This window comes from Carlito syrichta, unplaced genomic scaffold, assembly GCF_000164805.1.
Source record: "Carlito syrichta isolate Samal-C Ts95f unplaced genomic scaffold, Tarsius_syrichta-2.0.1 Scaffold309812, whole genome shotgun sequence".
Classification (NCBI taxonomy): Eukaryota; Metazoa; Chordata; class Mammalia; order Primates; family Tarsiidae; genus Carlito; species Carlito syrichta.
This window is the reverse complement of record NW_007253908.1, coordinates 459731-477290: the sequence shown is the minus strand read 5'-3', so window position 1 is coordinate 477290 and position 17560 is coordinate 459731. Positions and strand designations below refer to the sequence as shown.

Below are 17560 nucleotides of genomic sequence, written 5' to 3'. Positions count from 1 at the left end.
CACTCCAGTCTGGGCGACAGAGTGAGACTCCAACTCAAAAAAAATAAAAAAATAAAAAATTAAATAAATAATTTTTAAAAAGGATAAAATTATGGTCTTTGCAGCAACTTGGATTGAAAGTCTATTGTACTCAGTGATCTATCATAGAAACAAAAAACTGAATACCACATGTTCTCACTCATAAGTAGACCCTGAACATTTACCATAACACTGTAAGAAAAGGTTTGGCGTGCCTGTAGTTCCAACTACTTGGAAGACTGAGGCGGAAGGATCGCTGGAGCCCAGCAGGTCGAGGCTGCGGTTGCCGGGAGCGGCCACTGCACTCCAGTCTGGGTGACAGTGAGACTCCAACTCAAAAAAAAGAGAAAACGTTTGGCAGTAGTGGAATGCTGCCGGGGAGGTGGGAGGCATATAACATCAATAAGGGTACCTGACCTCAAACCAGGCGAAGCAGGGACCCAAGGGAGGCCCAAAACTTACCTGTATAGTCCACCACTTGTCTACCTAATCCTGAATTGTACCCCATATCTTTAAAACACAGTAAAATAAATACAATTTAAAAATAACATTCATGAGGCGTGGTGCAGGGACTCACACATGTAATCCTAACACTTTGGGAGGTAGAGGCGGGAGGATTGCTTGAATTGCTTGAGTCTAGGAGTTCAAGACCAGACTGGGGCAACATAGCAAGACCTTGTCTCTAGCTCCCCTCACTCCCTACAAAAGAAAGTGGCAAAGTGTGGTATCTGATGCATGTAGTCCTGCTACACAGGAGGCTGACACGAGAGGACTGCTGGAGCCCAGGAGCTGGATACTGCAGTGAGCCATGATCGTGCCACTGCACTCCAGCCTGGGCCACAGAGTGAGACCCTGACTGGAAAAAAAGAGCATTCATGACTCATGGAAGGAGGTCAAAATAGCGACATTAACAACAATTTGGAGGAAATTGATTCCAGTTCTCATGGGTGACTGAGGGGTCAAGACTTCGTGGAGGAAGTTGTTGCAGATGTGGAAGAAATAGCAAAAGAACTGGAATTAGAAGTGGAGCCTTAAGATGTAACTGAATTGCTGCCATCTCATGATAACGGGATCAATGGGTGAGCAAAGAAAGTGATTTTACGAGATGGCCTCTACTCCTGGTGAAGACTTTGTAAACATTGTTGAAATGACAACTAAGAATTTAGAATATTACATGAACTTAGTTGATAAAATACTGGCAAGGTTTGAGAGAACTGACTCTCATTTTGAAAGAAGTTTACTGTGGGCAAGTGCTATCAAACAGCATAGCATGTTCCAAAGAAATCTTTCGTGAAAGGAAGGTTGATTGATGCAGCATACTACATTGTCTTATTTTAAGAAATTGCCGCAGCCACCCCCACCTTCAGCAACCACCACCCTGGTTAGTCAGCAGCCATTATCTTTGAGGAAGATGCTCCACCAGCAAAAAGGATTATGACTTGCTGAAGGCTTAGACAGTCGTTGGCATTTTTAGCATGAAGGTATTTGTAATTTAAGGTATGTACATTGTTTTTGTAGCCATAGTGCTGTTGTACACTTAGACCACAGCATAATGTAAACATAACTTTTACTGTGCAGTAGGAAACCAAAAAATTTTGTGTGACTTGCTTTATTGTGATGTTCGCTTTATTGCGGTTGTTAAAATAGCACAACCAACCTTGCAATATCTCTGAGGGATGCTTATATAGAAAAAACAGTACTGTTGGCCCTTTTTATCCATGAATTCTGCATCTATGTATCCAAGCAGTTACAGACTGAAAATATTTGGGGAAAAGAATGCATCTGTAATTGGTACAACTTTTTTTCTTGTCATCCCTTAACCAATACAGGATAATTATTTACATAGCATATATTATATTAGGTATTATCAGTATCTAGAGATGACTTAAGGTATATGGGAGGGTGTACATAGGTTGTATGAAATACTTCAGCATTTTATATTTGGGACTTGAGCATCTGTGGATATGGGTATCCTCAGGAGGTCCTGAATCCAATCTCGCAGGGATCTGGAGGGATGACTCTACAGGGCTCAGTATGATCTGTGGTTTCATGTATCCTCTGGGTGTCTTAGAATGTATTTTCTGCAGATAAGGGGGACTACTTTATGGTCTTTGAGAAAGAAGTATGTTGCCGTTGTTAAGCCGTATCTATACCCTTTAAAATTGATCCATATGGTATTGTCATATTTCTCAATGTATACTTTAATCTTTGTATGAAACAAACCTACTAGAATGTAAGCTTCGTGGTTTCAGGAACTTTGTTGGTCTTTTTTTTTTGAGTTGGAGTCTCACTCCGTCACCCAGACTGGAGTGCAGTGGCTGCTCCTGGCCACCACACCCTCGACCTGCTGGGCTCCTGCAATCCTTCCGCCTCAGCCTTCCAAGTAGCTGGAACTACAGGCGCGTGCTACCACGCCCGGCTAATTTTTTGATTTATTGTAGAGATGAGGGCTCACCAAGTTGCCCAGGCGGGTCTCCAACCCGCGGGCTCAGGCAATCCACTCACCTCAGCCTTCCAAGGTGCGGGATTGCAGGCTGAGCCACCGAACCCAGCTTACTTTGTTGGTCTTATCACTCCATCCCCAGAACTTAAGAGAATACTGAATACATATGTATTAAATGAACCAATTTATATTTTTAAAAAAGTATATAACTAATTTTAGAAAAATTAATATTAAAGCATGTAAAGTATGCTCACAAATTTTCCTTGCAATGTTGAAACAGATGAGATATTTTATGGTCTAAATGTGTAAACCTGTGTGTACTATTCTTTCTGGGTAAATTTTTTGCTAGTATAATTTGTGTTACCTAACTGGAGTATATTTTATCTTTTTTTAGACACATGCCTGGACATACAAGTAGAGAAGTTCTAATCATCTTTAGCAGCCTTACAACCTGTGATCCATCTAATATTTATGATCTAATCAAGGTAGAACCAATAAATCAAAACCAAAGTTAAAGCTCTAAAGAGTATTGTGTAGTGAATTTATGTTTATGGTTCATCCTTGTTATAGATTGTTGTAGATGCAGTGACTTTATCACTAGTTTTCAGGACATTCTTTATTTTCAAAGACAGTAATTATTATTTTCTTCTTTCCCTAAAATTGCCCATTATCTTGGATGTTACGAAGACTCTAAAGGCAGCTAAAGTTAGGGTGTCTGTCATTGGGTTATCTGCAGAGGTTCGGGTTTGCACCGTACTTGCTCGTGAAACGGGTGGTATGTATCTAAACTCTTCAATATTTATCATAAATACTGTGTAATAAATAATTAATTGAAGATGTTTTAATATGTTTTAAGCTACTTAACTTGAATTGGTCGATATCTGGTAGTCCAAATTATGGGCAGTCATCTTAAATATATTGCTGATTCTATAAGAAATCATCTCAAAATGCATGGAATTTCAGTAGTTATGTCTGTGTTTAGAAAAAGTATTATAACTCTTGGAAAGCTAGAAATTTCACTCTATATAGTACTTTGTAAGGATTTTATAACTTGTGGTTTTTTCTTTTTTTGTTGTTTTTGTTTTTTTGAGTTGGAGTCTCACAGTCGCCCAGGCTGGAGTGCAGTGGCACGCTCACGGCCACTGCAGCCTCAACTTCCTGGGCTCAGGCGATCCTTCCACCTCAGCCTTCCAAGTAGCTGAAACCACAGGCGTGTGCCACCATACCCAGCTAATTTTTTGATTTATTGTAGAGACGAAGTCTTGCCAAGTTACCCTTGCTAGTCTCGAACCCCTGGGCTCAGGCAGTTCTCTCGCCTCGACCTCCCAAACTGCTGGTTGTAGGTGTGAACCACTGCACCTGGCCTATAACTTATGTTTTAATTGTAATTACAGTTATTCCTAGAGAAGCTGATTTTGAGATATTACTTAAATAGGTTTTAAAAAACAGTTTAGCTAAAATCATTGTTTTGAAAATTGCATTTTCAGTTGATACAACTTTTACAGGATTACATAGAAGCTGTGCTTTGTTCTTAGGTCTGAAAAACTGATTTTTTTTTTTTAACTTCTTGTTAGGCACATACCATGTTATTTTGGATGAAAGCCATTACAAAGAATTGCTAACACATCATGTTAGTCCTCCTCCTGCGACCTCAAGTTCTGAATGCTCACTTATTCGTATGGGTAAGTGATTTTTTATGTTTTTAATAAATATATGTTTTGAACCATGCATGGTAACTCATACCTGTAATCCCAGCACTTTGGAAGGTGAAGGCGAGAGGATTGCCTGAGTCTAGGGTTTCGAGACCAGCCTGGGCAACATGGTGAGACCTCATCTCTACAATAAATAAAAAAGTAGCCAGTCATGGTGGCGCGTGCCTGTAGTTCCAACTACTTGGAAGGCTGAGGCAGAAGGATTGCCTGAGCCCAGCAGGTTGAGGCTGCAGTAGCTGTGAGCGTGCCACTGCACTCCAACCTGGATGACAGAGTCAGACTTTGACTCAAAAAAACAAAACAAAGCATTTTTTGTCTCAAATTAGGCTCTATGTTTTCATTTGTACAAGTTATTTTAACATTTAAGAATTTTTTTAAGCCTAAATTTTTTTGAGTCAGAGCCTCACTCTGTCACCCAGGCTGGAGTGCAGTGGTATGATTACAGCTCACCACATCCTCGGCCTTCTGGTCTCAGGCGATCCTTCCGTCTCAGCCTCCTAAGGAGCTAGGACTACAGGTGCATGCGCCACACCTGGCTGATTTTATTTTATTTTTTTAAAGTGAGAAAGCAGGATTTATTGAGAGAACAGAGAAACTTCCACAGTGGGAGGGGACCCAAAGAGAGTGCCTGATTTTTTTTTAAATCTTTTGTAGAGATGAGGTCCTGCTACATTGCCCAGGCTGTCCTTGAGGTCTTGCTATGTTGTCCAGGCTCTCCTTGAACTCCTAGGCTCAAAAGTGCTGGTATTATGGGGTGAGCCAGTGCACCTGGCTTAAATGTTTTATAATTAGAAAAAATATTCTTGTTGAAGCAATTTTGGAAAATAGAAAAGTTAAAAAAAAATTAAGACTTCTGGTAGTCTTGTTACCCCAACAACACTACAGACTTTCTTTATTGTTAACATTAGGTATAAATACACTGGTTTTGTAGATAAATATTTGAATTAAGAAATTTTAAAAATAAGCTACAAAAATCCTCTGTACTGTGTGATTAAAGCTGTGTAATACAAACTGTATGAAGACAGCTGTTGCAGAGAAGTACACCAAATTTCTCAAAGTGATTTTTTTTCAGAGGGAGAATGATTGGTTTTGGAATTTTTTTCTTTTTCTGAGTTGGGATCTCACTCTGTTGCCCAGGCTGGAGTGCAGAGGCACGATCATGGCTCACTGTACCACTGCTGGACTCAAGCCACTGTTCCACCTCAGCCTCCCAAGTAACTGAGACTATAGGCACGTGCCAGCATACCCAGCCAGTTTTGGCTCATTTAAAAAAAAAAATCTTGTATTCCTTTATTTTCCAAACATTTTATAATGAACATTTATTACTTTTTCTTTTTGTGTGTGTGTCGGGGTCTCACTCGGTCGCCCAGGCTGGAGTGCAGTGGCATGCTCACAGGCACCCCAGTGACCCGCTGAGCTCAGGCAGTCCTTCCGCTTCAATCTTCCAAGTAGCTGGAACTACAAGCACGCACTACCATGCCCGGCTTAATGTATTACTTTTCTGTTGAAAAAGAGTATAACTTTTTTTTTTTTTTTTTTTTGAGTTGGAGTCTCACTCTGTCTCCCAGACTGGAGTGCAGTGGCCGCTCCCGGCCACCGCAGCCTCGACCTGCTGGGCTCCGGCGATCATTCCGCCTCAGCCTTCCGAGTGTCCGGAACTTTTTTTTTTAAGTATACCTTTTTAAGTATAAAGAGAATCTATTTAATATGCGTTTTTAAAAAGTGAATGAGATGGAATGCTTTTCTACCATGTTTTTGCCAATTATATTACCGACTGACCTCGCCTCTGTTTTCTCATCTGTAAAATGATGTCAGTATCCTTATTGTGTGTTGCAAGGATTGAATTAATACAGATGAAGCATGTAGAATAACACTTGGTATAAACCTTCAATACATTTTAAATGTTATGTTGGCTAATCTTTTATTTACTTATGTATTTTCTTAGTTCATTTTAAAATTATAATTTAAATTTATAATTTATTTTTCAAATTGATTTGTTAGAATTCTTTAAGAATATCAACCCTTGCTCAGTTACTTGATGCACATATTTTTTCTAATTAGTTGTTTGCCTTTACTTTTATTTATTTCTTTTGATATGCAAATAGATTTAAAATTTTTATGTAGGTCAGGTGCAGTGGCTGAAGCCTGTCATCCCAGCACTTTGGGAGGCCAAGACACGAGAATTGCCTGAGCCCAGAGGTTCGAGACCAGCTTGGGCAACTTGGCAAGACCTCATCTCTACAACAAATCAAAAAATTAGTCAAGCGTGATGGCTCATGCTTGTAGTCCCAGCTACTTGGAAGGCTGAGGTGGAAGGATTGCCTAAACCCAGCAGGTTGAGGCTGCGGTGGTCATGAGCATGCCACTGTACTCTAGGCTGGGCAACAGAGTGAGACTCCAACTCAAAAAGAAAAGAAAAATTTTTATGTAACATAATATCTTTTTTCTAATGGCTTCTGCTTTTTCTGAACATGCTTTCAGAATTTAAAGTTACAAGGCTTGGTGGTTCAGCCTTTGATTCCATGCCTTGGGAGGCTGAGGTGAGTGGATTGCCTGAGCCTGCGGGTTCGAGACCTGCCTGGGCAACTTGGTGAGACCTCATCTCTACAATAAATAAATAAATAAATTAGCCGGGTGTGGTAGCGCGCGCCTGTAGTTCCAGCTACTTGGAAGGCTGAGGCGGAAGGATCGCCGGAGCCCAGCGGGTTGAGGCTGCAGTGGCCGGGAGCGGCCACTGCACTCCAGTCTGAGTGACGGAGTGAGACTCCAACTCAAAAAAAAAAAAAAGAATTTAAAGTTACATGTAGAAAACAAATTTTATGAAAGATTTGAGCATTTCATAATTAAGCATAGAAATATATAGTTTGATAGAGTTCAGGGTAAACTATGTAATATAAACATTTGTAAACTTTGTAAAAATCACAGCATTTTTCTTTTTTTTTTTCGTTCTTTAATTTTTTTTCTCCCCACTATACTAATGAGGAACAACATTTTTCTTTTAAAAAAAAAAAAGCAATGCTGGCTGGGTGCAGTGACTCGAGCCTGTAATCCCAGCACTTTGGGAGGCCGAGGCGAGGGGATTGCCTGAGTTCAGGGGCTCAAGACCAGCCTGAGAAACTTGGTGAGACCTTGTCTCTACAATAAATCAAAAAATTAACTGGGTTTGGTTATGCGTATCTGTAGTTCAGCTGCTTGTAAGGCTGAGGCGGAAGGATCATCTGAGCCCAGCAGGTTGAGGCTGCGCTGGCCGTGAGCATACCACTGCACTCCAGCCTGGGCAACAATGAGACACCAACTCAAGCAAAATAAAAATTAAAAAATTAAAAAGCAACGCTAATTGTTATTAATTAGAAAATGTAGATATGAACTTCAGAATCTCAGGTTGTATGTATAAGCAGGTCTTTTCCTTATTTACTTGTAGCTTGGAATTACAGTGAGTTTCATCATATTGTAATAAGCGTATTTAAGAGGCAGGAAGGAGATCTTCTGTACAATTTTATTGACTTTTTGATAGGAGCATTTTTAGGTTCCTAGTCTTTGCTTGGAAAAAGAAAGTAATACAATTTCTTCTATGAAGGATTTCCTCAGCACACCATTTCTTCTTTGTCTGATCAAGATGCTAAACCCTCTTTCAGCATGGCGTAAGTAAAGACCTTGAAATTGTCAGTCATAATGTTTTTCCATTTTTAATTCCTTCCTCTAAATTTTAAATTAAAAATGCACTTGAAACGTGATGGTTTCATTAAAGATTGCCTTTTATGTAGCTGTAAAAAGGAAGGAGGACTATCTCTATATACGTATGGAGCATTCTTCAGGATACGTTACTCAGTGAAACAGTGAGTTAGAAGTTTGTAGGATGCTACTAATCACCTAAGAAGAAGGCGGTGATTGAGTAGAGATGCATGCTTGTTTACAACAGTAATTAAAACAATAGCAACAGAGATAGAAAGCAAACATTTTTGGATGTGTGGGGAAGGGGAAAGGGACAGACCCTGGACTTGTGAGCACACAGTCATGCACCACTTAATGACGGGGATATGTTAGGCGATGTCGTGCGAACATCCCATGGTGTGCTTACGCAAGCCAGCTGGTAGAGCCTGCTACACACCTAGGCTCTATGGTGTATCCTGTTACTCCTAGGCTGCAAACCTGTGCAGCATGTGACAGTACTGAATACTGCAGGCAGTTGTGACACAGTGGTCAGTATTTGTGTATCTGAATGTATTTAGATCAGGTGTGATGGCTCACACCTGTAATCCCAGTGTTTTGGGGAGGCTGAGGCAGGAGGATTGCGTGAGCTCAGGTGTTTGAGACCAGCCTGGGCAATATAGCAAGACCCTCATTTCTACCAAAAAAATACAAAAAAGAAAAGTTAGCTGGGCATGGTGCTGCACGCCTATAAGCCTAGCGACTCAGGCGGCTAAGGCAGGAGGATCACCTGAGTCCAGGAGTTAGCAGTTACAGTGAGTGATGATTATGCCACTGCTCTCCAGCCTGAGTGACAGTGAGGCCCCATCTCCCTTAAAAAAAAAATTTTAACATAGAAAAGGTACAGTACAAGTACGGTATTATAATCTTATGGAACCGCTGTCATATATGTGATCCATCATTGAAATGTCATACAGCACATGACTGTACTTTAACTTTAGAGCTTTATATCTTACAGAATTATAAGATGAAATTAAATTCAAGAAGATAATTTTTAAAAATTACAAACAAGACTTCTGTCTCTAGCTTAAAAGGTGTGACAGGGACTAGATTTACCCTGCTGCCAGAAAAAACAGACAAAATATATAATACAATCGTTTTCAGACACTGCACAACAGGCAGTGTAGATAATGGTCCCTGAAAGAAGGGACCCACAAATGAGGTGAGTCTTGAGTGCTCCAACTTACTACTTAGACAGAATTTCCAGGCCACAATACAGAGCCTAAGGGTGTTCCTGAATTAGAGAAACAAAGTTCAACATTCAGGGAGGCTGAGATGACTATAATTTTGCAGATCAGAGTACCAGGAAGGAAAGAGCTGCACAGAGAGCAGGGTGTGGTAGCGCGCGCCTGTAGTTCCAGCTACTTGGAAGGCTGAGGCGGAAGGATCGCCGGAGCCCAGCGGGTGGAGATCTGCAGAGACTTTCCTATAAGTCATCAGCTGTGTATTGATCAGCACGTTCATGTGAAGAAACTACTGGAAGTCAGGAAAAGAACCACTAGAAAACAGCAGACAACAATTCCCAGAACTCACACAGGGCAGGCTCATGTTCTCACTGGCATTGAATAGAGTTCACAGTAGTGGAGCTAAATTAATCCTAGACTAATGACTGTTTTGAATCAGCCTAACAAAGCTTAAAAGCAAGTTTTGAACCAATCAAACTATTTCCAAGTTACTTAAGGATATTCCAGAACAAAGCCTAAAAGTTAAGGGACATCAGAAGAAATCCCGCACCCAAAACAAAGTTCACAATGTCTGGCAGCCAATCAAAGATGCAAAGGAAAATATGACCCATAACAAAGAGGAAAATTATAGCATAGAAATAATACTTAGAAATAACACAGTTGATAGAATTAGTAGGCAAAGATGTTAAGACAGCAATCATAAGTATACATACATGTTCAGGAAATAGAGAATACATTGGCTGGGGTTAGCAGTAGATTAATCATGGTGGAAGAAGAGATCTGTGAGTTCAAAGACAGTAATGGAAACTTTAGAATAAAAATGAAGAGTGGAAATAATGGACATCGCATAAATGAGCTATATGTAACATACTTACAGATTTTAAAATAGACTTTTAAACAGGTTTTTAATCACTGTTTTCCCCCTGTAGGCATTTGGATAGCAACAGCGAGCCAGGGCTCACATTAGGAGGCTATTTTTGCCCACAGTGTCGGGCAAAGTACTGTGAGCTGCCAGTTGAATGTAAAATCTGTGGTAAGAAACCAACTGTTCTTTATTCAGTAAACTAATCTTGAATAACTGCTGAACTATATTGCTGCTGAGATAAATGTAAATGTTGAGTTTTGCCTATGTTTCTGGATTTAATCTGTGCCAAGTGAATTAGTTTTTTCATTGAGTGCTTAGCACCCTACTTCCAAGTATAAACATGGCATTCTAGAATTTCCTGATCTTCTTCTGGAAAAAATGTATTCTTTAAAGGCAATGCAATAGATCTAGAAGACTTTTTTAAATCTCTTACTTATAAAGAACATATATATATAAGTAGAGTGAGGAATTAAAGTCATAGAATTGTACAATTTTGTTTCATTTATAAGTAAGCAAGTAGACCAAGAGAGGTCAGGCATATAATTAGTGACAGAACTAAGGCTCCATCCTGGAATTTCCTTTTATGGCCGCAGGTAAACTGAAGTAACGATTACCTGCCATCCTAAAAGAACTTGAAAATATTTAGCCTAAGTTGTATCTTTTGGCTTTTCAGCCATTGTCTTTATGAGGTTTTGGTATTAAACATATCTCTCTGCTTTATGTATAGGTCTTACTTTGGTGTCTGCTCCCCATTTGGCCCGGTCTTATCATCATTTATTTCCTTTGGATCCATTCCAAGAAATTCCCTTAGAAGAATATAATGGAGAAAGGTATATGAGTTTTGATTAACTTACATCTGTAATAAGTGGTAAGCTAATATTTGAATAGGCTGTTGTTACTACCTTAAAAAAGATAGTCATATTAACTTGGGTAAGAGTATTTCTTTTTTTTTTTTTTTTTGAGTTGGAGTCTCACTCTGTCGCCCAGACTGGAGTGCAGTGGCCGCTCCCGGCCACCGCAGCCTCGACCTGCTGGGCTCCGGCGATCCTTCCGCCTCAGCCTTCCAAGTAGCCGGAATTACAGGCATGTGCTACCACACCCGACTGATTTTTTGATTTATTGTAGAGATGAGGTCCCGCTGCCCAGGCGGGCCTCGAACCCACGGGCTCAGGCAATCCACTCACCTCAGCCTCCCAAAGGCGTGGGATTACAGGCTGAGCCTCCGAGCCCAGCCAAGAGTATTTCTAATAAGAAAACTAAGATGAAGAATGCCTTGGTTATGATTGCAATGACTCACTATTAAATAGATCTGAATCTCCAGAAATGTATCAATTTCCCTAAACCCACCTATGCATAATAAGAATGATGGTATCCTAGTAAATCAGCTCTCCTAAAGGACAAAAAGCCCTGATTGGTAGTATGTGCTGATTTCTGTGACTTAAATACACATGACCAATTTTAGCTATCAATTAACAGCCAGCTCTCAAATTCCCGAACAGTACATATTTAATGATTGATCCTCTTGAGGCAGTATCATCAATCCCTAGCACACTACTAAACATAAGAGGCCGGCATAATTAATCTGAAACCTGTATGTATTTTTACTAGTGCTATTAAAGTAAAATCTCTCTAGTGAAGTCTGAAGTAGAGGTTGTCAACCCTCTATAGAATAGTTTTCCGAAAATAAAGATATACTACTTTTAAGAACATCCAAGATTTAGGAGCCACATTAAACACTTACTGACCAGCAGACAATTATTTCTCCATTCATCCCTTTTCTTTTCACACTTAAAAAATCATCTGGGGTCAGGTATGGTGGCTCACACCTGTAATCCCAGCGCTTTGAAAGGCTGAAGTGGGAGGATTGCTTGATGTCACCCTAGGCAGCATAGCGAGACCATGTCTCTACAAAAAAATTTAAAAATTAGCTGAGCATGGTGGTATGTCCATATAATCCCAGCTACTCAAGAGGCTGAGGCAGAAGGATTGCCTGAACCCCGGAGGTGCAGACTGCGGTGAGCCGTTAGTACACCACTGCACTCCAGCCTGGCAACAGAGTAAGGCCCGACTCTAAAAAACAAATAAATAAATCTTTGAAAGTAGTTTCATTTTAGAATATCTAGATCAATCATCTTGTTTTTGAAATTGTTGCTTTTTTTTTGAGTTGGAATCTCACTGTGTTGCCCACACTGGAGTGCAGTGGCACGCTCACAGCTACTGCAAGCCTCAACCTGCTGTGCTCAGGCAGTCCTTCCACCTCAGCCTTCCAAGTAACTGGAACTACAGGCGTGCGCTTCCATGCCTGGCTAATTTTTTGATTTATTGTAGAGACAAGGTCTCACCATTTTGCCCAGGCTGGTCTTGAACCCCTGGGCTTAAGCAGTCCTCTTGGCTCGGCCTCCCAAAGTGCTGGGATTACAGGCGTGAACCACCGTGCTATATATATTTCCTAGATATATCATGGTTTATATAGTTAATACCTCCAGTTAAATATTCATGATTATTTCTTTTCTATTAACAAATAATGCTCATATTTATATCTTTGAACGTTTGTGCACATACAAATCCATAGTAAATTCTTAGAGGTGAAATTGCTGAGTCTCAAGTTAGGAATGTTTTGTGAATTTTGATAGATATTGTAAAGTTGTCCTTCAAAGAGCTTTCATTTATTTTTTTCCCACACTTAGCCATCATTAGGTATTGTGAAATTTTTGATAATGGCCAAAGCTGACAAGTAAAAAATATCTTATTATTTTAGCTTGTATTTATTTACTTATGGTTGAGATGAAATATAGTAGAAATGAAAAACTCAGTATTATAGTTGGACTGGTAAATACAGTGGAATAAATATTTCAGAAAGTACAATAAAAGGTACAAAATAAAGAGGTACTAGATAGGTGGATTTATCCAGAAGGTCCCATATCAGAAAAATATGAGAAAGAAAAAAGATAAAATGCAGAGTAGCTTAGTGGCACATGCCTGTGGTTCCAGCTACTTGGAAGGCTGAGACAGAAGGATCACCTGAGCCCAGCAGGTCAAGACTACAGTGGCCGTGAGCATGCCGCTGCACTCCAGCCTGGGCGACGGAGTGAGACTCCAATTAAAAAAAACAAAATGTAGAGTAGCAAATTGTCAAATAAATACTTCAAGGAAATTTTCTATAATTGAAGGACAAAATTTTTTCGATTGAAAGGGACTGTCAAGTGCCAAACATTGAAGAAAACCGGACTCACATAAACATACATAAATGTGACATTTCAGAATGCGCAGCAAAATACCCTAAACGTTTCTGGAGAGGGAAAATTAGGTCACATGCAAAGGATCTGGAATTAAGATTGTTTGGTTCCTCATCAGCCACACGGGATGCAGACAAGGAGCAATCACTTTGAAGGTTTAGGGTGAGAATTATTACCAACTTCAATTATCTATCCAGCCAAGCTATCAATTAAGTGTGAGTAGAATAAAAACATCTCCGGGCGTGTAAGGTCTCTTCAAGAGATTTTCTGGGGAAGCTCTGAAAGAGAGGTGGGCAGTTTGAAGGAACTGAGAAGGAGAATGACCTGGGATCTAGGAATATGCATCTAGTTCAAAACAGGCTAAGGAAAGTCCTAGGATGATGAGGAGAGACCACAGAAAGATACCCGTGTGTCAGACATGGAGAACAGTCAGTCCAGTTTGGAGAAGGTCAGAATGGTAGCACTTGTTAGCGTAACGGGCGGACAGTTAAAAGTGTCGACCCTGCTTCTGGGGACTCACTGGACATGGAGTGGAGGAGCGTAGGCAGGAAAGCGTGATTTTTTGTGGTAAGTTCTGAGAACTTGTAGCTCTTTAAATGATCCCTTGAAAACTAAACTTTTAGGCATCCTTTGTCTGGAGTAATTTAAGCTCTGTCCTGTCCATCTAGAATTGTACCAGATGTCTGCCATTTTGGGGAGAATTGAAAAAGTGGTAACTCAAATTATTTGCTGTAGACTTTAATTCTGTCACAGAATCTCAGTTTAAAAAAACATGTGTGGGAGGGTGTGGTGGCTCACACCTGTAATCCCAGCACTGTGGGAGGCTGAGGTGAGGGGATTGCCTGAGACCACAACTTTGAGACCAGCCTGGGCACCTTGGCAAGACCTCATCTCTACAATAAATCAAAAAATTAGCCATGTGTGGTGGCGTGTACCTATGATCCCAGCTACTTGGAAGGCTGAGGCAGAAGGATCACTTGAGCCCAGCGGGTCGAGGCTACAGTGGCCATGAACGTGCTATTGTGCTCCAACCTGGGCGACTGAGTGAGACTCCCACTCAAACAAACAAACAGACAAATAAAAACGTATTCATATTTAGCTGGGCATGGTGGCTCACACCTGTAATCCCAGCACTTTGGAAGGCCAAGGTGGGAGGATTGATGGAGCTCAGGAGTTCAAGACCAGCCTGGGCAACATAGCAAGACCTCATCTCTACAAAAAATTAAAAAATTAGCTGGGCCTATTGGCACATGCCTATAGTTCCAGCAACTTGAGATGCTGAGGTTGAAGGAGTGCCTGATCCCAGGAGGTTGAAGCTTCAGTGAGCCGTGAATATGCCACTGTACTCCGACCTGGGGGACAGTGAGATCCCAACTCAAAAAAAAAAAGCAACTAAATTCTGAGCTGTTGGATAACCTTAGTACATATTGTGGAATTTTTTAATTTTAACTTTATTTTTTAGAGTTGGGTGTCTCACTTTGTTGCTCAGATTGGAGTGCAGGGGCATGATCACAACAATCCTGGCTCATGGTAACTTTGACCTGCTGAGCTCAGGTGTTTCTTCTACCTCAGCATTCCCATTTGCTGGGACTACTGGCATACACCACGATGCTCAGCTAATTTTTTGATTTTGTTTCAGTAGAGACATGGTTTGCTACTTGCCCAGGATGGTTTTGAACTCCTGAACTCAAGCAATCTTCATGCCTCTGCCTCCCAAAGTGCTGGGATTACAGGTGTGAGCCACTGCGCCTGGCCCATATTGTAGAATTTTTAAAGAATTATTGGTATTCTTAACTTTTTCTCTTAAAAGTCATGTGCAAAGACAGTTACTTATTAATTAAAGGATTCTAGTTATTGATATTCTTGCTCAACTATTTTAGTGAGTGAATTCTAAAAAAGTATTTTTAAACTTTTTTTTTCAGATTTTGTTACGGATGTCAGGGGGAATTGAAAGACCAACATGTAAGTTCATTGGCTTCCTTGATATTAAGTGATGTACAAGAAATACTGAGAAAATGGTACTATAATAAGTTTTCAAGGTTGTTAAAGACCAGGTGCATATCAGGTTATTCTCCCTAAAGATAATAGCAGTATGTGGAGATAACAGGGAAACAAAATAGTTTATGCAATAGTTTGAAGGGGGCCAATTTGAATATATGTGCTTGTATAGATGCAAATACTCTAGGTCACTGTTTAGTTTTAATTTTGTGTTAATTAAGTTACATGTCTATATTTGAAACTATACTTTATAAACTACAGCAAGTCCCCTACATACAAACTTTCAAGATATGAACTTTCAAAGATGCGAATGTGCATTCACATGCCCAGTGACTGTCATACGTTATCTGGCATACATTGTCACGAGTATGTATCATCTACAAGTGGTTGTGCTTTGATATACTTTACAGTGCTGCATAGAATACAGGAGTCCAGTATCTTTATTTCAAGCCTAAGATGTCTGGAAGCAAGCGTCAAATATAGCTCGTACTAGGTAGCTGATTGTGTTAGATGGGGACCTGGGCTAACTTTGTTGGACTTGAGAACAAATTGGACTTAAAAACATACTCTTGGAATGGAACTCATTTGTACGTAGGGGACTTACTGTATATTTATTTGTTTACTTATTTTGAGCCAGAGCCTTACTCTCACCCAGGTCGGAGTGCAATGGCATGGCATGGTTCACTGCAGCCTGAGTTCAGGCAGTCCTCTCGAGTAGCTGGAACTACAGGTGCAACCACCACACCTGTCTAATATATTTTTTAATTTTTTGTAGAGATGGGGTCTTGCTATGTTGTCCAGGCTGGTCTCGAACTCCTTGACTCAAGCAGTCCTCCTGCCTGTCCTCCCAGAGTGCTGGATTACAGACTTGAGCCGTTGCACCCAGCCTATAAACTATATAAAATATTAATTAGAAATATTGCTTATTTATTCCACTTTCACATTTTATAAAACAATTTTACTACATTTTACATGTCTCTGACGTCAGTAGCTCCACCTTTGCTAGAACTGCTTTTCGAATCATTTGACAGTTTTTAAGGCCACAACATCTTTACCTCTGTGCTGTCTGAACTTTACTGGGTTTTGAATTTGTTATGAAGCTGCCCTGGAAATTTTATCAGGCACAAGTACCTATATATATATGAAGGCGGCACCCAAAAAACCCCAGAATTTATTTATAAAAAGTTTTGTATTTATTCTCACATGTTTAAACTTCAGTCACCTTGTAAGTACTCTCCATTCGATGAAATACACCTATTGAGATGCTTTTCCACTGCTCCAAACAGTTTTTAGACTCATCAATTTTGATGCCTTTTAGTGCTTCTGGTCATTTTTCACCTCTTCCAAATCAGCAAAATGTTTCCCTTTGAGGACTTTTTTCATCCTGGGAAACCAAAAGGTCACTCAGGGAGAGATCGGGTGAATAAGGAGAGTGAGGTATGGGGGTCATGCCATCTTTGGTCAAAAACTGGCAAACTCTCAGCATGGTGTGGGCAGGTGTGCTCATACGTCACCCATCGCGAAATGGTCAAACACTCTGAGAGATATTCTCTACAGCCGCATGCAGCCTCTCACAAGAACTCTAGCTGGGACTCTGATGCCAGTGGGTTCCTAGCACGCTGAGCTAGTAGGGGGAGGCTGTACTACAGGGGCCGCCCGCCAAAAGATAATTCTGGGTTTGGGGGCTTCCCCCTCCTGTAATCCTGAAAGAGCAACGAATTTTCTCCTTTTGTCTTATGTGTGCTACTTGAAACACACTTTTTTTGTGTTTTTGAGTTGGAGTCTTCACTGTTGCCCAGACTAGAGTGCAGTAGCACACTCACGGCCACCATAGCCTCGACTTGCTGGCCTCAGGTGATCCTTCCACCTCAGCCTTTCAAGTAGCTGGAACTACAGGCGCTTGCTGCCACACCCAGCTAGCTTTTAGATTTTTATTGTAGAGACGAGGTCTCACCAAGTTACCCAGGCCAGTCTCGAACCCCCGGGCTCCGGCAGTTCTCTCAACTTGGCCTCCCAAAATGCTAGGATTACAGGCTTGAGCTACTGCGCCTAGCAAAATTTTCTTTAAAGAATTAATTGATTTTACTTTTTGAGCTGAGTCTCACTCTGTCGCCCAGGCTGGAATGCAGTGGCACCCTCACGGCCACCACAGCCTCAACCTGCTGGGTTCAGATGATCCTTCTGCTTCAGCCTTCCAGGTAGCTGGAACTATAGGTGCACGCCAGGAGTTAATTGAAAGGGGAATACACCTCTTGCAATTGTAAAGTTATTTCCTAAGAATAACTAAATCATATATGTTAAATTTTTATACTTTTTTTTTTTATGAGTTGGAGTCTCACTCTGTCACCCAGACTGGAGTGCAGTGGCCACTCCCGGCCACCACAGCCTCGACCTGC

At 40.7% G+C, this 17560-nt stretch overlaps 1 protein-coding gene across 1 annotated transcript in view; it reads left to right on the top strand.

Moving 5' to 3' along the window:
* LOC103270356 (general transcription factor IIH subunit 2) overlaps positions 1–17560 on the top strand; it is a 33353-nt gene that overhangs the window by 13302 nt on the left and 2491 nt on the right. The window contains exons 9-14 of the mRNA XM_021717499.1: positions 2856–2946; positions 3149–3236; positions 4036–4143; positions 7751–7814; positions 9995–10098; positions 10658–10760. Of these exons, the coding sequence (XP_021573174.1) occupies positions 2856–2946; positions 3149–3236; positions 4036–4143; positions 7751–7814; positions 9995–10098; positions 10658–10760 (558 nt within the window). The remainder of the gene's footprint in view (positions 1–2855; positions 2947–3148; positions 3237–4035; positions 4144–7750; positions 7815–9994; positions 10099–10657; positions 10761–17560) is intronic.